We start from the raw sequence: 26,009 nt of genomic DNA on the forward strand, positions 1-26,009 counted from the left end.
GATATATGTGTGAGAAAATAAAAAACATATTATTAAAATAAACTAACGACAGCAAAATTATATTTCAATATTCATATTTTAAGTGGTGTAAACCGGTGTGTTTGTGTCGAGGTAGAGTTTTGATCTATTCAAATTACATGTTTACATATTATATGGAGAAATGGATTAAATCACATAGTCTTAGTAAAAACATCAAGCATTTAGGAATATAGTAATTCCATCTAACATTAATTACACCTTTCTCCTATTCAATATTTAAATTAAAATAACAAAAAAAAAAGAAAATACACATAGCTAGAAAATACACATAGTTAGAAAAAGACTCATTTACATAGCTAGAATATCAAAGAAACTGAAAACCCTAGGAAATTGCAGCAAAAAGACTTTTCAGGAATAAGGTAGAAGCAAAATAGGAATTTATACCACAGCTACTAGCACTTTAAACTTCAACCGGCAAGCAACTTGAATCTAAGGAAATTGTGGCTATTTGACATTATGAGTCAATGAGAGAAACATATAAGGTCAAAACATGGGTATGCCCGAATGTGCTACTAGAACAAAGAAAGGAGCCAAAATAAAATGGCGTTGTTTATTGATATTATAAATTTGTAAAAAGTAGTTTTTTTGTTGTAAAATAAATTTAAAAAAATCAAAATATTGGAGTGTTTAATAGTATTTTTAATAATGGAAATAGATTCAGCACAATCAAATATTTTGAGTATCCAAAATTTTGAATTTTGACAACTATAACCTATATTTTCAAAAATCCCTACCAATTTCATCATAATCTTAATGTAATATCTATCATTTTCCGTAATTTTTTTAAACTAAGCCAAAATAATATAACGTTTCACTTGTACTGTTTTCTTTGCATCAATCGTGGTTTAAGACGAAAAGGCTGTACTGAATGAATAACTATTTGTTTAGGCATATGGTATTATCTTAATAAAATTCAGTTCCCATCTCTGTATGGAAGTCGAAGGACATCGCTGATTTTCTCAAAAACAATGCTTTCAAAGAGAGTTCATTACTATGTCATTTCTTTGTGAACATCAATTACAGAAGTTATATTAGGCGATAATCCCTAATCATGAAAATGTAGAGAAGAACCTTTTGGTAAGAAAAGTGAAAAACCTAACCTGAAGCATAGGTGAGCTGTCCTTCAAGTAGTCTTCTATTGTTTGATCACCGTCCTCCAACTCGTCACCCCCAGTAAAGATAATGACCATGTAATTGATAATTTTCTCACCAAACAACGTTTGCAAGGTCTCTAAAGTGCTCGCTTCTTCTGTAGAAAATCGAGTTTTAACCGACAGTACCAAAAGAACTCCATGGAGTCCCTCTTTTGCCAGGTCGATACATTTGACAATTTCTGAGCCTAGAAAGTCTAGTGTGACAGCAGGGTCAAAGAGACCTGTAATGCAAAGATTTTTAACTTAGTTTATTGTTAGTGTTACAATATTTTATACAGTACGACAATATATTCATAGTACAAACTGCACACTACAAAATCAAACCGTGGAGCAAACGATGCTGAAGAAAACAACCATGAAAGGAACCATAATAAAACACCTAAAAGTAATAAAAAAATAACCAATAAAGAGCAAGTTGAAATTTGCTTCCAAATACATTTAACTCTGCATAGGAGCTGATGGAGTACACTCGACAAACTAACTCGTTTTAAAGATTATATTTTAATAAAAAATATAATCATATTTATTTCGTTTACGGGGTGAACCATTTGTTTCTTTGAGTAATGAACTATAGTGAATTTTTAATAAAACATTATCATATTTTGAAATTTTGAAATTGAATAGTTTATTATCTTAAATTTCATATTTATGATTAATACATTAGTCCTTAGAATTATATAAATGCTAATCAAATGAATGAAGGCACCATCTATAGAAGTATACACAAGATGTACCATGGGAAACCCACTATGGGAGAATAGCCATCTAAAAGGTCATGCCTATGCTCTACTTTTTTTTCTTCATTTACGAAATGCAGATTAAAAGAAAGGGATACTCACTATGGAGTTGACATGGACATTCTCGCATGAACAACTACAGTAGAATATTTTACCTCTTATATTACATTGCAATAGCTCACTCCTAGACACTATATTCAACTTTGGAAAAATAACAATACTAAAAGAATAGAACCCCTTGTCTCTCTAGTGGCCTAGTGTTTAACATTCCTTGGTGGTTGTCATCGAGGGTTAGGGTTAGAGATTTTGCATGCCGGGTTAAATATTTTGCATGCCTCAACCCTCAGTTAGTGTGAAGGTTTTAATTCCTCCATAATATGCTTGAAAGTCTACACATAACTAGCCTTGCATGAGAAAATAATCAGGTTTGATGTGTCATCCACTTGGTACCATAATGGTCAATAGGTTTACAGGAGGCATAACTTCCACATACCAACTCAGATTGAGGTGATTTCCACATCATTGGAAATATTTTAATGTGTAAAACAACATTGAATGATCAAGAATTAGGATTGCAAAGTTCTGAACTCAAGGAATGTCATTTGAAGCCTCAAATTAGCTCTAGAAGATTCCAAATTCCAAATCATCAAATTCGTACATACCCCTAAAATGGGAATTGTAGGCAAATTCCTTTAGTTTTTCCACCTAGAAAATGCCATGATAAATGACATAGTATATAATGATTAGTTATAAATAATAACTTCCCATTTAGGCCCAGTTTTTTGTTCCCAAAATCTTTTATTGAATGAGGTGAAAAAATGTTTTCCTATACTTTCTCTCTAGATTACCATTTAGCCTTCGCAAGAAGGTGCTCTTTCAATTAAACCTACCAAATTTCATGCTTCCCTTATCTACTAATTCTAGAACTAATTTGCAAAATTATATCTTCTACCAATTCTTCCTAAAATTCTTGTGTTATGTCCTCTATGGCAGGTAGGATGTACTCCTTTGTTTCATGATCTAATGTGGAAGGTTCGTAGAGTTTTGAGATTTTCCAATTCACTATTCAGTAACTGCACATATATGGGGGTAGAGTAAATCTATAAGAGTTATCATCCACCTTCTTCAATACCTCAAAAGGACTATCAGCTAGAGCCTTGATCTTATAAGGACCTTGTAGCCTTTTATTTATTCAGATGTAACCAAACTCCAACTTCCACCTTGAATTTTTTCTCAATTTTATGTTTATAATTGTTTCCTTGTAATGGATCCACTAATATTTTCAAGAACTTTTTCTACTTTCAATGGATCTATTTTTATGTGTTTAATCAATCCTACTTGTTTCCCATATACAACATCCAAGGAAAATGGGGCAAGTTACCAAATACAAGCTTCAAAAGGGGACTTAGAAATATCAATATGGATTTGACTATTATAAAAGTGTTGAAGATAAACCAAATTGTCATCCAATGACTTTGGATACTTCTAGTTATAGTCTCTCAAAATTTGAATCAATTTTCTATTGACTAATTGTGTTTGAGCACGTGCCAATGGATGGAAATATGTGGATCTCTTCAATTTAGTGTTCATCTTCTACAGAAGTGTAGTCTAAAAGAGATTGATAAATCTAGTATCCCTATCTAAGATATTTTTCCTTATCCCAAATTTCATCCAAACCTTTTCAAAGAACATGTTTTTTGCCTCTTTTCCTTTGATGGAATAAGACTTGACATTTTACTAAAACTTTCAATTACCATAAATATATAGTCATGTTTATTTATAATTGTTAGCAATTCACCCATAAAAATCAATGGAGATGTTACCTTAGGGTTTAGTGGTTATAGATAACGGATGGTACAAGCCTTTCTTTTTATTATTAAGTTTATTCATACAATAAAGTATGGATTCCCTAATAAATTGAGCCACATCCTCTTGAATTTTCAGTTAATACACATTCCTTTATAAGTTGGAAACCATATTTCCAATACCAAAATATAGTACAACCTTGGAGTTGTGAATCTCTTTGATAAGTTACAATATCTTAACTTTAGGAACATAGATCTTGTCTTCCTTGTAGAGTAGCACATTTTGGAGATGATAGTAAATATTATAGTCACATTTTTCTAAACGAATTTAGCCCTACTAAAACAACTTGTTAAGGTCCTTGTCTTCCATATATTCCTCTTTGTATACCATATTAATAATGTTCCCTTTCTAATATTTGATTACTAGATGATTTTTTTTGTGAAAACCACATCAACTTGTAGTGTTTTGTTTGTTGAAGCATACTTTAAGCCTACAAATACTATAGTGATTGGTGATGAGTTTGAATAATGGTTTCCTTACCCATTAGATAATGCTTCCACTTCTTAAAAGCTTGAACTAGGTCATGAAGTTCCTTATCATAATAGTTTAGTTCAAGAATCCACCATGAAACTTTCCAAAATGATAGCTTATAAGATTACATATGTTCATTAATATTTCTCTCATAGAAACTCCACTTGCATCCTACTCCACTTCAAAGTAATTTTAAAAATTAGCCAATGCAAGAACTAGTGCTTAATTGATGTTTCATTTAAGTTCATTGAAAGCTTTGTAGCAATTCATTCAAAAATATCACTATTGGTTGTTAAAGCATGAAGTGGTGTAGCTATAGCTAAAATGGATGATATAAAATTTTGTGGGTATTGTGTTATCCTGATAAATATCCCATTCTTAGTGATGTTAGTAAAAATCAGCCACTTATGATCGTCTCTATATTGATGAAATCTATCCTAAATTCCCTTGCACAAAGCAAATACCCTAAAAAAATGATTGTTAAGAAAACTCACATATCTTAAGGTTATGCATCAACTAATCACTTTCTGAAGTCTCTAACACATTCATGAGATGTCAAATAGTATCTTCTAAGCTAGAGATATAAACCAATATATTGTTGGCATTATGATGAATGTGTTGTACTTGATGGCAACCCATTTGTAGCAAAACAACTCACTTATATAAGGTAACTAGATGAATCTATGAATCTACAGGAGAAATATCAGATGTGACAGAATGCTTGGCAGGTGTATTTATAGATGTGAAAAAATGCAGGGCAGCTCAAAGGAATCAGTTCAGATGTAATGTACAAAGGAAAATCACATTATAACAGATCTATTCAGAGGGAACAAAGTAATGATACAAAAGAACAGGATGAAGTAACAAAGGACTACAGATCAGAATCAAGAAGTTGAAGAAAAAGGATAGTTTCAGGTATGTTAAGTGGTATACGCTTGTTCACCTTGTCCAAGCTATGTATACACATAGGTTGACTGAACAAAATAAATGTATACATACACATGCACTTTCACAGAAGGTAAGGCGCGTACATCTTGGAAAACCAAAGTTTTTGGTCCAAGGTATTTGACCCAAGGTATTTGGTCTGAGGTATTGGTCCAAGGTATTGGTCCTAAGTGGTTTTGGTCCATGGTATTGAGAAAGGCCTAAAACTATATAAGGAGGAGAAGATCATTAGGCCAAGGTGTGCAAGTATTTGAATATCTTATAAAGTGTTGGATCAAATATGCAGGTTAATGAGCTTCTGATGCCTTATCTGATCAAAGGATGCACCTATGTGGTGGATGAATTGATGAACTGGGATCATAAAGACTTAAATGTATTATCATTATGGGGTTTGATCTTGGACAGTCTAGATCTGAATACTGACGCATGTTTCTTTTCTATAAATGTTATGATCTAGGTATGACTGAACTCTGGAATAATTATGATCTTTTAAATTAGCATTTACAGATCTGTACGCAGGTTCACTCTGACAAAAGTGTGTACACACACTGGTTCAACACATTAAAGTATCATATACATTATGAATTAAAATTTGCAGATCTGTACGCGGGTTCCCTTTGGTAAAAGAGTGTTTACACGCTATTTTGACACATGGAAGTAGCGTATACCTTATGAAGTGTGATGTTTAAAGTTTTAGTTGTTTCTGCTTGTTGTTGCAGAGTTCTGGGTTCTACTTTGTGTTCTGGTGACTGTATTCTGGTGACAGTGTTCTGAATATGATTTGCTTCAGTGCTAATGGATTGTCAGTGGTTGATTGATTCGTTGTGGTTGATTTGGAAAGTGATGTTTGAGTTTCAGTGATTGCTTGATGTAGGTGTACCTGACGATTCTATTGTAGTTATGATTCTGAGCTTCAATGTTGTGATGGGTCCAGTATGAAAATTGGATGAAACATGGCCTTCAGATTGCATTGTTGAGTTCCAGGAGTATCCAGTCTAAAAATTTATAAAACGTGATCTCTGAAGGAAGAGAGAAGATTGTAGCCTTGTGTAGGCCAGTGCCTATGTACTAGTAAATATATTGGTTGGTACAAAAGCTAGGGGGTCATAGCTCCCTTCCAATAGAAACTGGAGAACGAGAGAAGGTTGTAACCTTCTGTAGGTAGAAGCCTGCGTACTGGTATGAGTCTACACCAGTACGAGATTGTAAATAGATTTTCTTATTATTGATGAAGACAGAGACGATAGCAACAGGGGGTTTTTTGCCCCGCATTGGGTTTCCACCTTAAATCTTGGTGTTCATGTGTGTTTCTTATATGTGATGGTTTATTCTGTTATTACTACTCATGGTTATTGTTTACATGATTAATGAAGTACTGATGCTCTGATTAATGATCAACATATGGTGAATTTATTGAATCATAAGTTTGGTAAAAATACGCTGGTTGGTTTAAATACAGTTGCGTGTACACGCAAGTTCCCTTCATTGAAGTAGCGTATATGAAATTGAGTATGAAATTAAAAAGTTATAGAGTTGACTAATATTGTTTCACCCCCGCTCTCAGTATTATTTCCAACATATATCACTTATGTACACTATCACAAGTGAATCTAGAAAAGGTTGTAATGCATTATTTATCGAGTGCATAAATGTAATTAGTGCATTACATAAAATATAAGACGTTACCATCTATTCATATAGACCTTTCATTGTCTTGCAAGTATTCCTCCAAGTTTCATTTTCTTTAACTCATACCTACTAGTATCCTTATTTGAGATCCAACTTGGTGAAGTACTTAGGAGGTCGCAATTAATCTAATGTTTCATTCATTCTGGTAAGAAAGTATTGATTTTTTTGTGGTGAGATTATTTAAATCTCTATAGTTAATACACATTCACCAAGTTCCATCCTTCTTCAGTATCATGAAGATACATGACCCCAAAGATGAGCTGCTTAGCTGAATTACTCCTGACTCTGGAAACTACTACAACAATTCCTTCACGTTGTCTACTTCTAGGATGGACATTTTGTACAACCAAATATTTGGAAATGGGGAGTTAGTTAAAAACTATATCTCATGCTCTACTTCCAGTCTTGGTGGAAATACTCTATAAAGTGTGCCCAACTCCATGCTAGCTTCCACTAACAACATTTTATGCTTTGCACACACTAAATTTTTGTTTTTTCTTTATCCTCACTCATATAACCCATAAAAAATAACTTTCATACCATTTGATTAATTGTTCCCTACATATGCACAAGATGAATTCCCAAAGTTACACATTAACATATATGCAAATCATGATGAATTAGAAAAAAAATTAATATATCATAGCCATTAAATGTTTAACGTAAATTGCCATATATAAAACACATATAAAGATTTGCATTAACACATAAATCATAATAGAACACTTATCTTAGTGAAATCCATGAACTGGTTCTTGAATAAGGATTCCCCCCCCAGCCTCAAGCACTATTATAGGCCACCCCTAAGCTAGGGCTATGACACCACAAGCACTAGAATGATCACTCTATCACTCAAACCAATACATTATGTTACACAATTACCTTACTAATACAACCATCCCAATCACCATTTTTCTTTTCCACCTTAGCCCACACAAGCCAAGATGGGATCCCACTTCTCTTCAATTATAATCCCTTAACTAACAGGGATCTAATGTAAGCTATCTAGGAAAATATCTTTGTTAGGACACTAGAGATGATCCTACTATAAATTTTCACTCGATTCCACATGTAACTTAGTTTCTATCACGTTTATATAAGTTCCTCTCTCCCAACACACCAGTAAACCATATGAATCAATAAAATCAGTAGGTAGGAATGAACAACCAACCCTACCCTCAACTCAAAAAATCCTCACTTTTATTTGCACGACCTTAACTTGACACATGACATTATCTAAATTACTCCCATATAACCTAAGGTTTACTTTCCATAGAGTTAATGAAATTAAAGTTATACTAAATAATACTTATCTCATGATTTTGAATTTGACGTTTATAAGCCTCCCTAACCACTCTTGTTTCCCTTTTCTTGATTCATACCCCCCATACCCTTTTTTACCCTATGTCATGTAGCCAATGATGTAGTCTATTATTATCATTATGTATAATAATTTCATTACATATCATGGCCCTATCACCCAACCCAATAAAATATATCTTTGTCATGTACAATTTTCATTACAAAATCAAACGTATTACATTCCCCTCAAGGGAAAATTTTAGGGGATAATATTCGCAGGTGGGTGAATTTTCCATGTTTTTTCCAAAGTAAATATTTGTTAATTCGCATTTAAAAGAAAACGATTCTCCCACATTTTATAGTATAGAATTATTTTACCTTAAAAATCACCAAAAATTTATATAGAATAATATAAAATCATTAGAAATCTAAATATTTTTACAAAAATATTGCGAGACATTTTACAATTTGCATAGTTAGCATTAGTAAGATTCACCAAGGTTTCTAAACTTGAAGATAAACTTCCATCCTTAAAACATTCCTTGTACCCCTCCCCCTTATTTTTTCATTTTCTTTAGTGCACATACTATGTAGGGGTTACTATATAATTTATACCTACGCATAAATGATCAAAACGAGTATGAATGTTTTCCCACATATCCTCTTCGAGCTCCCACATAGTTTTCTCAAGGATATAATAGCGATAAAAACTCCATCAAACCTTTACCAACACTTATGGATTTTTCCCAAAGTTACTTCACATTTTTGTCTAGGATAAACACTAGCTCTACTTGAAATTCCCTTTTGGGTTCAACCTAAATCATGTTCCAATCAATAGTGAGGTTAGGGTCATGTACACAATTTTTCAATATTATGGGAATGCATGCATGTAGATAATGCAAGTTCATATGAAACTAGACTGTTCCTATAGATATCTCAAATAACCCACAAATTTCTTATCCTAGACTTTCTTTAAATTTTATTTGATTTTCATTATTTGTTCTTCCATTTCCTTGAGCATATCTAACCCAAGCACTACTTTTTTCATTCAATGATCCAAAATCACTAGAGTATTACATTTCCAACCATAAAATTACTTGTATGGGATCACCTTTAATGAATCCTAATACCCATTATTATAGGAAAACTCAACTACGTGTAAATATTATTCCCATTTAGATGGTTTGTGTGTCACATGCATCCTTAGAATATATTCAATGAAGCGAATTACGATCTCTATCCACCCATTCGAATCTATATGATATGATTTAATGAGGTTCAAATTAGTTTCAAATGCCATAAATAAAATTTTCCAATAGTTTGATGTAAAATTGGGATCACTATCAAATGATTTTCTTAGGCACTCCATGTAACCTAATAATTTCACTCATGTATATTTCTGTAAAGTTGGTTTTGTTATATGATGATTTTATTGGAATAAAATAGATATACTTAGTGACATTATCCACCATCACTATAATGGAACCATGTTACTTCAAATTCTAAGAAAATTTCCTAATAAAATGAACTGGAGTGAATTATCACTTCCAATTTGGAATGGACATTGTATGTAGTAGTTTAGTTTGATGCCTATGCTCATCCTTAACATTTTAGCACTCAAAAATCCTCTCTATATAATCAACCACTTTCATTTTGATACCTAGCCATAGGTATTTATTTTTGAATGTTATATTGTCTCTTTGTACCCTAGATGCCCAACATAGGGTACATCTATAAATTTCACTTAGCACTATTGTCTTTAACTCCTAATAATTTTACACATAAATCTTTCCTCCATTCATAAGTGGTGGGACCGTGGGGTATGAAACCTTAATTTCTCACACCTTAATTACTCACACTTACAATATGCACTTTGTATTTAAAAACTTATTAATATAATTTTGAAGGCCTAAGCCTTATCAAATCATTTCCAATGTGACCATGCGCTCAGAACCGAAGGCTTAAGTTATAATTCCAAATCTCATTGACGAAAATTAGACTTAGGGTTTTGTGATTTTTGATGTTGGTATTCGTTGTCACTTCGGTGAGGCTATGAAGGTAGGGTTTTGTCCCTGTGCCTTTGCTCTTTTCTCTGGTTTGAAGAATGCAAAATAGCTTGTGGCTTTGGCCCTCCAGTGGCTACGTTTCTCCTTGCAACCTTTAACCTCGCATTGGGTAACTGTTTTACTTCTATCGTGGCTTTGACCTTGCTACTTTCAAGTCGTTCTACAATTTCATGTATCCGCTGGTTAATGTATTTTCTTGGATCAGTGTTATGATAGGTTTGTTGGAAATAATACTGAGAGGGGGGGGGGGTGAATCAGTATTATCACATTAATAAAACTTTTTCATTTCCATAATCAGATTCATATATGCTACTTCCACAACTTCTTATGATTAAGTTAATTGATCTTCAATGAGTGCATTAGAACATTATCAACCATATTATCAGTTAACAGATGCAGTAACATAGAATAGATCATCACACATAAGGCACACACATGAACACCATGATATAAGGTGGAAATCCAATGTGGGAGAAAACCACCTGCTGCAAGTCATCTCAATCTTTTTCTTAATAAGAAAATTCTTTTACAATATTTGTACTGGTGCAGTCTTATACCAGTACGGGAGCTACAACCCCCTTTGCTCTTGTACTAGCCGATCCATTTACTAGTACGCAGGCTGCTACCTGCTACAATGCTCCAAAGATTTCCTTTAGCTCTTGTACTAGCTTAGATACTAGTACGTAGGTGCTGGCCTACAATCTTTTCTCCTCCAGGTACCTCGTTTCATCAATTTTCATACTGGATACCCTGAAGCACAACACATAATCTGAAAGGCCACATTTCATCCAATTTTCATACTGGACCCAACAACATTGAAGCTCATAATCAAACAACCTTCTGAATTACCCAAGCACTAGATCAATACATATACAAGTGAGTCATCAATCAGATCTAGTCAATCAGATCACATAAAGATGAGCCATTAAGAACATGATCCATTCATCCATCAATGTATAATCATTTAATCAATCACTTCTCAAACTGTTGTTATCAGAACATAATACCAGAAACCAGACATCACTTCAAAACCCAGAACACAACAATAAACAGGGGCAGCTAAATAGAATTCATGAGAAGTACGCAGCCTCACCCATATAATGCCTGTGTATAAGTACGCACTGTTCCCAACTGCGTTCCTGCGTACCCACGCATTGTGCCTCACAGACTTCCTGCGTACCTGTGCACTGTGTCCAATGAACTGCCTGCGCACCTCCGCATCTGCAGCGCTTCTGGGCCTGCGTATCTGCGCACCTGCAGCACTACTGCGCCTGCGTATCTCCGCGCTTTTCTTTCACTATACTTGCGTACCTGCGGGTATAGATAATTTCAAGACTTCAAGAATAACCCAGACTGTCAGATCTACAGATCTGAACATGCGCTGAGGAGATATCAACCCATTAGTAGATCCGACTTGTAACCCTCATGTTTCTCCTTGATTTAGATCCAGCTATCTCTCACAAACCCATCACTAGAATTTCAGATCTAGCTTCTCTTAAGATCTTCTTCATTCACAAGTGTCTAGCCAAATGATCTCCTTTGCTTTATATAGGCAAGCTCTTCCTAAAATCATGGATCAATACCATAGATAACCAAAACATGGGGCTCAATAATAATAATAATAATATAAAACAATACCACGGGCCAAAACCATAGAATCAAGAACGACGGGCTAAATACCACGGGCCAAACACAAGAAACCCCACGTGAGCGCGCTTCTCTGCCTTGAAGCAAGTGAACTAGGGGTACGCACCTCATGAACGGGATAACTGCGGGTATGTACGCACTTTATGTAAGACAAGCCTGCGTGTACGCACCTTTTGTACGGTGTACCTGTGTACCCCTTATTTTCTTCAATATTTGAGAGCTGATCATCAATCTCTGCTACTGACCTGAAGTACTGTGATCTCTCACCTGTATGGGTTGCCATCAAGGACAATACTTTAGCCATAATGCCAACAATCTCCCCCTTTGGACTTGATGGCAAAGCTTACTGAGAACTTGCCATTTGATTCCTTTGAGCTGTCATGCATCTATGTATTATGTCACATCTGATATCTCTTCTGTAAATTCATCTGAATGTATATAAGTGAGATGATCTTCTATGAGAGGGTTGCCATCAAGTACAACACATGCATCATAATGCCAACAAGGTTCTTGGTCCCTTCTCCAGGAAACTCATCCTCTACACGACTGGTAAGTTTTCTGTATAATTTTTTCTTTCAATTCTTTTCGAGTTTCCTCTAACCCTTCTACTCCTTCCTCATAGAGCTTCCTTTTAGAGTTAGCTTCTATAATGCTACTATCTGCATGGGTTGTTTGTTCCTTCTCCCAGCTTCTAACCCTCTTGTGCCATACAACCTTGGTACTAAGAGAGTGACTTCTCAAAGGTAAGCTGTTCAATTTAATCTTCATGCAACTTTACTATCGTGTTCAATTTCTCTGCTCGCGGATCTAATTCCTTGTCTTTGTGCTTTTGCAGGTGTTGTAGCGTATATAGCCTCTAGCTGTGCCTAGCTTCTTCAACAACCCTATGTAGACAGGGTAGGGTCTTACCCTTTCGTTTTTCTCTATTTTGAATTGATGTTGGTTGTTATGTGCTATTTGTGAGCTTCAATAGTTAAAAACCCAAATGGGTTTTCGGCCTCCCTTGCTCTGGCTTGATGTAATTTAAATTTTGTTAAAACCCTTACAGGGTTTGGTATTTAGGCCTCTTTCATCTTGTTGTTAGCCTGAATAGGTTGTTTGCTTATCGTGGTTTCTATTGTTCCTGAGACTGTGAGGAAATAAAAATATATACGGCTATTTAATTTGTAATTTGTAAATGATATTGTTACCTATGCTTGCTTTCCTCATTCGTCATTCAGTTTATTTTGACTGTATTTGGTCCTCGCTTCTGGGTCTGTAACAACTTATTTGTCAATCTTGTTTTAGCATCTAGATGGTTTCAGCTCCCTCTAAACTATCATCTTAAATATAGAATGTCTCGCACATAGAAGAAAACAACTTTTATTTTAAAGTATAAAAGTAACCATTACACACTTGCTTGCTCACAAAGAAATTTATCTTCCTGACTACTCTCTCCCTCTAGATGGCAGACCCTCACTTGGTGGTCTGGCTCGATTTTAATACCTTGCCTGTAACTCCATACAGTTGAGAAACTGTCATTCAATTTTCTAGAACTAATTAACTAATTAAACTAACTCTACTAACTAATTATTCCTAATTTATTCTTTAACTTTGGAAAACAAAAATTACAAGGTTGTGTTAGCCCAACCTTCAGCCTTCAAGGAAAAAATAAAAATTAAAATGTTCTCATGACCAATCAAAGATAACAAATTCTCAGCTACAGTTGTAGCCCTTCAATTGGATGCCCTTGCATCAGGCTCCTAGGGTAAATTAATCTCATGGCTCCTGCCCATGAGCTCTTCAATAGAGTACCCGACACCTTGAATTCGTGCAGCATCTAACCAGGAACTATCCTCAATAGGATGGTTCTTCCACTTCACCAAATATTGCAAATATTCTTTTTTTCACGTCTTCCTGGCTATGTGTGTGTCCAGAATTTGTTCTATCTCCAAAGGTTGTGCTAAAGGCATCTGCTTAATCCATGATTATTCCTTCTCCTGGGTGTCCCGTGTTTGTCTTTCTAAACTGTCTTCCACATCAACAACAACATATGGGTACAGATCTGCCACATTAAAAATGAGCGAGATTCTAATTCCTAGAGCTAAATTGCATCTCGTAAACATTTGCAGAAAACTTCCGGAGGATTTTACAAAGTCCAATTTTCTTCATCTTCAACATGTTATACTCTCCTTTAGGAAACCTTTCTTTACGTAAGTGTGCTAGTACTAGGTCTCCCACCTGAAACTGTACCTCCCATCTTTTCAAATCTACTTTATGTTTATATTTTTGGTTGTTGTCCTATAGCTTCTGTTTGACCTACTCATGAAGATCACTGACTGCTTTTGCGAAATCTTCACCATCAGCACTTCTACGCTCCAACTGTCCCAAGTCCCTCCACTCAAATATCCTGCATGGGTGTGTCCCATAAAGGATTTGGAAAGGGCTTATGCTCGTACTTCTATTAGGTGAGTCTTTATAGGCAAACTTTGCTTATGCAAGCACACAATCCCAGTGTTTGGAATTCTCACCAGCCAGACTCCTCAGTAAATTCCCTAGACTCTGGTTCACAACTTCAGTTTTCCCATCTGTCTGTGGGTGATAAGCTGAGCTGAAATTGAGTTTGGTGTCTAACTTTTTCCACAATGTTTGCCAGAAATGGCATGTGAACTTCACATCCCTGTCTGAGATAATGGATTTTGGCAATCCATGTAATCTGACTATTTCTGAGAAGAACAGGTGCACTACATGTGTGGCATCACTTGTCTTCCAGCATGGAATGAAATGCGCCATCTTGGTGAAACGGTCCACCACCACCATGATGGAATCGTAACCCTGTTGTGTCTTTGGCAGACCCAAAACAAAGTCCAAACTGACTAAGTCCCAAGGTCTGCTTGGAATAGGTAAGGGTGTATACAACCCTGTGTTTTGACTGCGTCCTTTTGCATGCTGACAAATCTTGCATCTAGTTACAAATCTCTGTACATCCCTTCGCATCCTCGGCCAATAGTAGAAATGACTCAGTTGTTCCAAAGTCTTATCAATGCCAAAATGTCCAGCCAAACCACCACTGTGTTTTTCCTTAATCAAGTTCTCCCGCATAGAACACTCCAGAACACACAACTGTCCTCCTTTGAACAACAATCCCTCCTACAAGTTATAGTCCAACCATGGGCTATTATCCCTCAATAGTGGATTTTGGCAAGCTTCATAAGCTTCCTTAAAATCTGTATCCGTCCCTACAAGTCCTTAAGGTGCTCGAATCCCAATACTTGTACTGTGCTCTCTTGCAAGATCAAACTTCTTCTGCTTAATGCATCTGCCACCTTATTAGATTGACCGCTGATGTGTTTCAAAACAAATGTGAAGCTCTACAAATACTCCACCCATTTTGCATGCTTATGATTTAGCTTGTGTTGTTGCATAATGTACTGTAGCACTGAATTGTCTGAAAACAAGACAAATTCATTAGCTAATAAATAATGTCACCAATGCTTCAATGCCTGGATGACTGCATAAAATTCCTTATCATAAGACGTGTACTTCTGCCTGCTCTCATTCAGATTTTCACTAAAATATGCTACCGACTTATCTTCTTGACTGAGCACTACACCAATGGCTGTCCCACTGGCATCACAACGAACTTGAAAATTTTTGTTGAAATCTGGTAGCTTCAAGACTGGTTGTTCAGTAATCTTTTTCTTCAAAAGCTGAAAGCTCTTTTCGGCAGATTCTATCCAATAAAAAGGTTGATTTTCCTTCTTAATGGTATCCACCATAGGTGCACAAATACCACTGAAATTTTTAATAAATTTCCAATAGAAACTCGCCAATCCATGAAAACTTCGCACCTCAAACAAACCTTTAGGAGAAGGCCAGCTAACTATAGCTGCAATCTTCTCTGGGTCCATCTTCAATTCATTTTCAGAGATTACAAATCCTAGATAAATCAGTTCTTTCTTGAAAAAAGAACACTTTTTAAGATTTATCAGCAATTTATTTTGTTGTAATTTTTCTAGTACATACCTGACATGTCGAAAATGCTCCTCCCTGGTCTTGCTGAATATAAGTATATCATCTAGATATACGATCACAAATTTGCCTATGAATTCCTTCAACATCTCATTCATCAAGCGCATGAATGTGCTGGGAGCATTACTCAGCCCAAATGGCATAACTAGCCATTCATACAAGCCTTCATTGGTCTTGAAAGTCATCTTCCACTCATCACCTTCTCTGATCCTGATCTGGTGATAACCGCTCTTCAGATCTATCTTTGAAAAGTATGCTACCCCACTTAAACAATCCATCATATCATCCATTCGAGGTAAAGGAAACCGATACCTGATGGTGATTTTATTGATCGCTCTGGAATCAGTACACATTCGCCATTCTCCTCCTTTCTTGGGGGCTAAAATAGTCGGAACCGCACAAGGGCTCAAACTTTCTCAAATCAATCCCTTATCCAACAAATCCTGTACTTGTTTTCTAATTTCCTCATTATCCTTTGGACTCATCCGGTAAGCAGCCTTGTTTGGTAAACTAGCTCCCAGAATGAAATCAATGTGGTGATTGATGCTCCACTTGGGCGACAACTTATCAGGCAGATCATCTACCACAATATCACTGAATTCCTGCAACATCTCCTGTATCTCCACAGGCAGATCAGTAATTTTGGTATGCAGCAATACCACTCTTGGTCTTCGCACAATGGCATAGTTCACCTCATTACTTCCAACCTGTCGCAGAAATTCCTTTCCGCCTATCAACAGGGTCTTAGTTCCACTAGCTTCGGTATCTTTTCCTTCCTTCATGGGCACGAGTGTATGCTTCACTCCATCTTTAACAAACTTGTAGCAATTCTTTTCCCCATCATGGATGACCTTTCTATCATACTGCCATGGTCTGCCCAGCAGAATATGGCATACATCCATAGGCATAATATCACACATCACGTTGTCCTTATACTTCCCAATGTGGAACTCCACCTCACACTGCTCATCAACCAGCAACTGGTGTCCTTTCTGCAGCCAAGACACCTTATATGGTGTTGGGTGTTTCAACCTCTTCAACCCCAACTTTTCCACCATCTCAGTGGCTACCAAGTTATCGGTGCTTCCACTATCGATAATCAACTTGCAGCATTTTCCATGTGACTTGCACATAGTATGGAATAATTCTTTCCACTGTGTCGTGTCAGTCACTTCCTTAGCTGGTTTTAGAAGAACCTTATTCAACACCAAGGCTTCACCTATTTCAGGGGCATCCTCCACCTCTTGTGGTGGTGCCTCTGCTACTTCAGGTTGAGCAACGTATGCTCCCCTCTGTCCAGCTTGTTCATTTTCAGGACATTCAAAAGACCTGTGCCCCCATTTGTGACACTTGTAACACTGATAGGCATTTCCTCTACCTCTGCCATTACCTCTTCCTCATTGGTATGACCTTCCTCCTCTAGTGTTACCTTCCCTTTCAGTTTGTCCCGAAGTTTTTGAACTACTACCCTCTTCATTGCTGTTGGTAGTCCTACCTCTGCCAAAGGACTGTCCTTTTCCTCTATTGGAACCACGTCCTCTCTTTGCATTCTGCTTCCTGGTAATCTTTTCTTCCACCTTCAAAGCACATTGATATGCCTCCTCAATAGTTCTAGGAGAAAGAATGTTGATTTCATCTAGGATTTCCATCCGTAGACCATTCACAAACCTTGTTGTCTTTTCAGGGGTATCTTCAACATATCCCCCCCAGGTTCACTTTATAAAATTCTTCAGTGTATTCTCTTACAGTCATCATTCTCTGTCTTAAATTCTGCACCTATCTGTAAAGGGAAATTTGATAATCTTTAGGCAGAAATTTACTCTTCATCTTTGCAATCATCTTGTCCCATTTCTTGATCAAGGGCTTGTTTAATCTTCTTCTTTCTGCCTGCACACTGTCCCACCACAGTGCTGCATGTCCTTTCAATTTGGTGACAGCAAACCTGATCTTCTTGTCTTCGCTGATTTCTTCATATTCAAAATATTTATCTAGTTCACTTATCCAGTCCAACAATGCCTCTATGGAAAAATTTCCATCATAATTAGAAAGCTCTAGTTTTGGCTTGCTACTAGCTAGCAAAACTGATCTCAACAGTTTAATCTTTGGTCCCTCTACATATGATCCATCCATCGTGGCTGCATTTTCCTCGTCACTGTCATCCCCACCTTCTGGATCTTTGCACCTTCCTACTTCCACTAATGTCAAATGTGCAGTCAAGGTCCTGATCTCTTCTCGTAGCCCTTCATCTACTACTCTTCTAATGGATCTACTTCGACCTCTTCTACCTACCTCCATCTTTACTGAGAAAAGGAACAAACGTGCTCTAATACCACAATTGGTGGGATCGTGGGGTATGAAACCTTAAGTACTCACACTTACAATATGCAATTTGTATTTAAAATCTTATTAATATAACTTTGAAGGCCTAAGCCTTATCAAATCATTTCCAATGTGACCTTCTGCTCAGAACCAAAGGCTTAAGTTACAATTCAAAATCTCATTAACAAAAACTAGACTTAGGGTTTTGTGATTTTTGATGTTGGTATTCGTTGCTGCTTCGGTGAGGCTATGGGGGCAGGGTTTTGTCCTTGTGCCTCTACTCTATTCTCTGGTTTCAAGAATGCAAAATAGCTTGTGGCTTCGGCCCTCTGGTGGCTATGTTTCTCCTTGCAACCTTTAACCTCACATTGGGTAACTATTTTACTTCTGTTGTGGCTTTGACCTTGCTACTTTCAAGTCGTTCCGCAATTCCATGTATCTGTTGATTAATGTATTTTCTTGGATTGGTGTTCTAACAGGTTCTTGGTCCCTTCTCTAGGAAACTCGGCCTCTACATGACTGGTAAGTTTTCTGTCTGATTTTTTCTTTCAATTCTTTTTGAGTTTCCTCTAACCCTTCTACTCCTTCCTCGCAGGGCTTCCTTTTGGAGTTAGCTTCTATAATGTCATTATCTACATGGGCTGTTTGCCCCTTCTCCCGGCTTCTAACCCTATTGTGCCATACAACCTTCATACTGAGAGAGTGACTTCACCTTCGCTACGATGTGAGCTTGCTTGACTCCTCCAAGGTAAGTTGTTCAATTTAATGTCATTCAATTTAATCTTTGTGCAACTTTGCTATCGTGTTCAGTTTCTCTAGCTATGGATCTAGTTCTCTGTCTTTTTGCTTTTGCTGGTGCTATAGCATAGATAGCCTCCAGCTGTGCCTAGCTTCTTCAACAACCCTGTGTAGATAGGGTAGGGTCTTATCCTTTCATTTTTCTCTGTTTTGAATTGATGTTGGTTGTTATGTACTATTTTTGAGCTTCAACAATTAAAAACCGAGATGGGTTTTCAGCCTCCCTTTCTCTGGCTTGATGTAATTTAAATTTTGTTAAAACCCTTATAAGGTTTGGTATTTAGGCCTCTTTCATCTTTCTATTAGCCTGAATAGGCTATTCTCTTATCGTGGTTTCTATTGTTCCTGAGACTATGAGGAAATAAAAATATATATAGATATTTAATTTATAATTTGTAAATGATATTGTTACTTGTGCTTGCTTTCCTCATTCATCGTTCAGTTTATTTGGATTGTATTTGGTCCTCGCTGCTAGGTCTATAACAAGTTATTTTTCAATCTTGTCTTAGCATTTAGATGGTTTCAGCTCCCTCTAAACTATCATCTTAAATATAGAATGTCTTGCACAGAGAAGAAAACAGCTTTTAATTTAAAGTATAAAAGTAACCATTACACACTTGCTTGCTCATAAGGAAATCTATCTTCCTGACTACCCTCTCCCTCTGGATGGCAAACCCTCACTTGGTGGTCTGGCTTGGTTTTAATACCTTTCCTATAACTCCATATAGTTGAGAAATTGTCATTTAGTTTTCTAGAACTAATTAACTAATTAAATTAACTCTACTAACTAATTATTCCTAATTTATTCTTTAACTTTGGAAAACAAAAATTACAAGGTTGTGTTAGCCCGACCTTTAGCCTTCAAGGCAAAAATTAAAATTAAAATGTCCTCATGACCAATCAAAGATAACAAATGCTCAACTATAGTTGTAGCCCTTCAATTGGATGCCCCTGCATCAATAAGGATTCCATCCCCATTCATCTCATAATTGTTGTTGTGGTTTTAAATTACATTTTGTAGCTTTTATTTAATTTGCATGGACTACTGATTTGAAATTTCATCTTCTAAAATGATGGCTTTTCAATCAAATTTTCTTATACTTATGGCTATAACATGTATTCTTATAATGATTACATAATCCACCTTGTTTTCTTTTCCACTTATTTTCCTTGTTTTTAATTTGAACTCATAAATAAATTTTAGCCATTTTATTTTCCTTGCATTTAGCATTGGTGGCTCAAATAATTATTTCATTCCACTATGATATATTTCCAACTCAAACCTCCTTCACATGAGGTAGTTTCAACATATTCTAAGGGCATGCATAAAAAATTTAACTCCAAGTCATGCATGGCATAATTATGTTTGCGCACCTTTCATTTCCTAGATCCATAAAATATCTCGTGGCCAATTTTCATAAGGTATCTATCAACTAGTTCCTTGTATGCATCAATGCAAACAACAAATTCCTCATTCAAAACAAAAAGTTTTAAAAATGGCACTCTTATCAATAAATTCTTTAATTTTTCAAATATCTCCTAACATTTTGTTTTCCACTAAAATTTTGTTCCTTATTTTGAAAAAGTGATGGGATGAGCAATTTTTGAAAGGCCTTTAATAGATCTTATGTAGTAGCCTACAATTTCCATGAATATTTAACTTCATTAAGATTTATTGTTTTTATCCAACTACTAATTGATTCTATCTTCTCTAGATCCATGGCTATACCTTCTTTTAACATGATATTACCAAAGTAATGGATCTAATTTTTGTAAAAGGGAATATTTAGTAAGTTTGTCATATATTTGATCCCCTCTCAATACCTATAGCTCCACCCTTAATTATTTCTAATGATCTTCCTCTAATTTGGAATAAATCGATATGTTATCTAAAATGAAAATGTAAAACATATCCAAGTATTGTCTAAAAATTCCATTCATTATCTACTCACATAAATAGTAAGTGCATGGTACTACCACAAATTCATAGTGTCTATATCTTGTTCTAAAGGTTGTTTTACTTATGTCATCTTATTTAATTATTGCTTGAGGGTATCTTGATCTTTGATAAATCCTATAAAATGCCTTGGTTCCTTCTAACTAATCATATAAGTCATCTACCCTTGACAAGAGATACCCTTGACTATTACCTTGTTCACTTGCCTAAAATATTTGCACAATCTCAATCTACCATCTTTCTCCTTAACAAAGAGAACAACACCTCCCTCGTGTGATGCACTTGGATATATGTACCCTTTCTTTAAAATTTCATCTATATTCATTTCTAATTTGTTCAAATCCAATGTACTCATTCTATATTGATTTTTGGATATTGGGGTAGCTCTAGGAAACAAATTGATAAAAAAATATATGTCCCTCTTTGGTGGAAATGTTATATTTTCACCAAACATGTCGTCATATTCTCTTATAAGTGGGTGGTATTCAATACTCAGTACCTGTTGACAGTGTTGGAACTACCAACATTTAGGGGATCACCTTGATATGAAGTACCAACTAGACCTCACACTGTTTGGTGGGGAGTCCCATCCAGTATGATGGCTCAGTTGCCATTATCTTAAGGATTTACCTCAACTCTTCCTTGTCAGCACAGGAGAGTGGTCTACTTTGTCTTTGAGAAGTGAGGTTTGCTTGCCTGGTGAGTGTAAGTGTCACTAGTATCAATGGTTCTTTCACTGCAGAGGGAGAGGGTTAGAGTGAGTCCCAAGTCATTTTTGTGAAGTCCCAACTCTTCTAGGAACACACAACACAACAGGATGTGCACAGCTTCTAGCAGAGCAGTCCATGCGGATGTGGCAGTCACAACACACAAAGGAAGATAACATGTATAACACTCAGTATATTAGTCCACACAAGTGCAATGATTGTTACATCATGTTTTATGTGAAAGGTCTGTCTGATGTCCAAGAAGATAGCCACAATGGGCAAGATAGTGTTAGCAGCATATACAAAACATTTTCATTCACATATTATGTATTACAACAAGTGAAATAGCTCAAATGTGAAACACAGGTTAAAGAATCATGCATCACAAGTGTTAAACATTAGTCTTACAATAGTTAAAATACATGTGTGAAAACGTGATGACCTGTTAACGGGCTTCTGAATTAAGAGAAAGTTCCAAGACACATCGTTACACCATACATCACTAACCCCATGAGCAGGGCGTTGGAGCCACTACTTACTCCTCAAAGAAAAGATTATAGACTCTCTTGGTTATGTAGGAGGAGCTAAGGTGAAAAATTCCTTTGCATGTACAAATGACGGGGTATTTATAGCCAAGGGTGAAACTAACCCTTGTGGTTGTTCGACTACCCTTGTGACTGTTTGACTTCCATGACTTTTTGACGTTACATGACTCTTTGTACAACAAGTGGGTCTCTTGGACTTCCACATTACTTTACATTGATAGACAGTATGGCCCACAGTAGAGATGTGGATGACATGACTCGACATGACAGTTATGGTACATTAGTGTTGTTGCTAGTGTGCATGTCGAGCTGCAATGCTGCTGCATGATGGATGTCCTCATGGTGTTTCATAGCTTCACTTCCATATGGTAAAGTGCATGGAGTCTTCGATGGTCAATGTTTTGCTTGATGTTGCTTTTGCACATTGCTCCTTGCTTGTATGTTGGAAGGCTTGAGAGGTTCGTCTGTTTGCAAAAGGTGTATTTTCATTCGTTCATCCATCCATGAACACATATTGCATGTTTTCTCATTCATCTCTCTGTGAACACATCTTTGCATGATCATTTGTTCGTGAGAACATCTCTTTGCATGCATCACTTTTTCATCCGTTGGTGAACCTGTCCTTTTTTATTTTCTCCCCTTCATTCATCCCATTCGTCATCACGCCATGTTTGTTTGTGTACATGTTCCTACAATCACTCATGATGAAATGACATCAAATCAAAAAACCTCCTAGTCTACCATGATACATGATCATTTCGGACACAGGTGACTAGGAGAGGCAACAAGGTTGCAAGGTAGGATGGAGGCTCTGGGAAGTGCTAATGAAAACTGCGTAAGAGTCACTGGGTGATGGAGATGGGAAATCTGGATCAACAGTGACTGTTCGTGAGGTCTGGTCCAGCTGGAGGACAAAATTGTGCAATTTTTTAGGGGAACACTCTTGGCTGCAAGAAGGATGGGTAGGAAAAATCTGCACAGTTTCTGGAATGAGTAGGCAGTGGGGCTAGGTATGAAAAACTGTAGAATTTTTTGGAGGAACAGGCTGGGCTACATGGAGGCTTGGCAGACAGAAATTGTGCAATTTTTTGGAGGAACTGGAAGCTGTCTATTGGGTTACTTGGCAGAAAAAAACTATATAATCATTAGAGGGAACTAGCAGTCTCCTGCTGGGAGCTTCTGGCGAGAGAAATTGCACTGATGCTGGGAGGCCGGCCTGCTGATCATCTTTGTGCAATTTCTAGGCTAAGCAGACTATTGGGTAGTAGAGGGCCTGCTCATGAAAACTATGTAATTTTCTGGATGAGTAGTCGGTCGACTATCGGGAGGGTTGGCTGGAAAAATTATGGAATTTCCTGAGAGAGATAGGGACAGGCAGTGGGTGTTTATCCATCCTGTCTCTGCAATTTTCTCAGTCAGCAGAGCAGGAAATGCTTGCAGCCTCTGCACAAATTTTTCAGGGGAGTCAGTCCCGGGGTGGTTGTCGGGTCAGACTTTCTGGTTAACCAGCATGGAGACTAATTTATTTGCTTGCACAGTGCAACCTAAAATGACTTTCTTAGTGCTCCTATGCTGTTCAGGGTGATAGTCGATCGAGTCAATGGCGGGGTGATGGTTTGGCTATCAGAGGGGAGTCTGGTCGTCAAAACTTCAGAAAAATGACTAAGTGTGTGAATGAGTGAAAGATGCATATGTGATCTTGCAAACACACACTTGCATGACTCAACAATGAGACAACTCAAACCATCCAGACACATATGTACAACATGATTGACCAACAGTGTAGGTGACAAGTGCAACACTTGTGATTTAATGTTGGTCGACTGTGACGACGCTTGTGTGAAAGTGAATGTGACTCCATGTGTGAGTATGGCAGATGATTTCATAGCAAACACAACAAGTACACATGAAGCGAACAATTTGAGCATAACCAGAACATGGTCACAAGCATGACCTTGACATCAACATGCAAGACTTGGTGAAATGAACAAGTAAGGCGAATGCGAAGACTCATGCAAGCTCACGGAGTGAATCTGAGTGCATGTAGTCATCAAGTGAAACTATCAAGGGAGGCTTCGAAATTGGGTCCAGGCCAAAGTTGTGAAGGGTGGTTGTAGCCACTACAACACTTGGCAACACACTAGTAGAATTCCAGTTTCTCAATTTTGGTTCAATGCTAGCATAGGGCCTTAGTCTTTCAGGGAGTATTGAATTTTTGTACAGGTTACTTTGGCCTCTCCACTTAACCCATGGACATACATGATTCACATTTTTCCAACTCAGTCGAACACAATAAAAAATTCAACTTGATCGCTGTGTTTCAAATTCGGGAAGGGTAGTTTAGCTTGTGAGTTAAAGATTTTCAGAGTATGAGTTTTCATATTTGGTGTTTCTTCTCTGCTAGCAGGCCTGGACAGTACCTTGGAAGAGTCAAGCAAGAACACACGCATTGCTCCACTACTAGTGAGTCTGGTCAGTACCCAAGTGGAGTTGCATGCTTCACCTCTCTACGCAGGAAGCCTTTCTATTCTTTTGCCTTTGTATTTTTCAAGAGGATTGTGCATAGGCACTTATTTATTTTTGGGGTGGAAGAGGGATCCCAACTTATTGAGAGCAGAAGAGGTTGTTCCTTCATAGAAGCATGTAAGACCTCTGAAATAGGTTTGCTCATTTATATTTCCCCTTCTCCATTGTTACTATTTGGATGAGCTTGAACACATACAGCAGAAGGCTGAATGTAGGCATGAGGCTTCCTAGTGTGGACACAAGTTCAAGGTTGGACCAAAACTTCCCTTGCAAATGGCTTGTATTTTCCATCAAGACTTCATTGGCTAAAGGTTGTAACCAATCACAGAGAAGATGGACACAAGATTTTCCAAGTACTTGTAGTGTCACAAGTCTCTTCAAATTTCAGCCACATACTCTATTCAAAAGTTAGAACGTAGTATTTGGTAGCATTTATTTACAGAAACAAAAATAGTAATATATCAATAGAACAAAACAAACGTAAAAAAAAATAGTAAGAAGAACAAACAAAGTAAAAACAAAGATAGTAAGCAAAGAAAACAAGATGAAGACAACAAGGAGTAAGTAGACTATGTACATGGCATGGGGCGTGACCTAACCTACTGGAAATAATGCTTGAGATTTTGGTCATTGACAGGGAGGTTGTCAATCCTCTCGCCAAGTGATTGCAAAAGATACGTGTGTGGGCCAATCTTCTCATGGACTTTGTACAGACCAATCCACAGGGATTGGAACTTCGTATTTTTCTCTTGTATTCATGGGTCTTATCGCATTTTAGAACTAAGTCACCAACATCAAAGTTAGCTTTCCCTACAGACTTCTTATCAAACCACCTCTTGATACAGTTCTGGTGGAGTGTGAATTTTTCTTTTTCTTTCATCCCTTGTTCCTGAAGCTTATGGAGAGCATCCATCCTACGCTGAACTAGCTAGGAAGCCTTGCCTTAGGATTCTTGGGAAAGCTGAAGTCCAGGCAAGTAGATATTTGGTGGAGGATGGATTCTTTTCCATAGACCAGGAAGTACGGTGAGGTATTCATAGAAGTCTTGGGTGTTACAACATCAACCCACAATGCATTTGTCAGGGCGATATGCCAATTACTCTTCTCAGAGAAAAAGGTATTCTTGATTATATGGATGAGGTTTTTATTCGTGGCCTCTACGAGACCATTTTCTTGTGGGTAATAGTTAGATGAATGCTTTAGCACAATACTATTCAGTAATGCAAATTC

General features: G+C 36.8%; 1 protein-coding gene across 1 annotated transcript in view; it reads right to left on the minus strand.

Moving 5' to 3' along the window:
• LOC149206004 (immune-associated nucleotide-binding protein 9-like) overlaps positions 1-26,009 on the minus strand; it is a 159,582-nt gene that overhangs the window by 32,471 nt on the left and 101,102 nt on the right. The window contains exon 2 of the mRNA XM_089393614.1: positions 1,140-1,414. Coding sequence (XP_089249740.1) covers positions 1,140-1,414 — 275 coding nt within the window. The remainder of the gene's footprint in view (positions 1-1,139; positions 1,415-26,009) is intronic.

This window comes from Pinus tabuliformis, chromosome 1_2, assembly GCF_031772625.1.
Source record: "Pinus tabuliformis cultivar Carrire ecotype Pingquan chromosome 1_2, CPIR1, whole genome shotgun sequence".
Taxonomy (NCBI): domain Eukaryota; kingdom Viridiplantae; phylum Streptophyta; class Pinopsida; order Pinales; family Pinaceae; genus Pinus; species Pinus tabuliformis.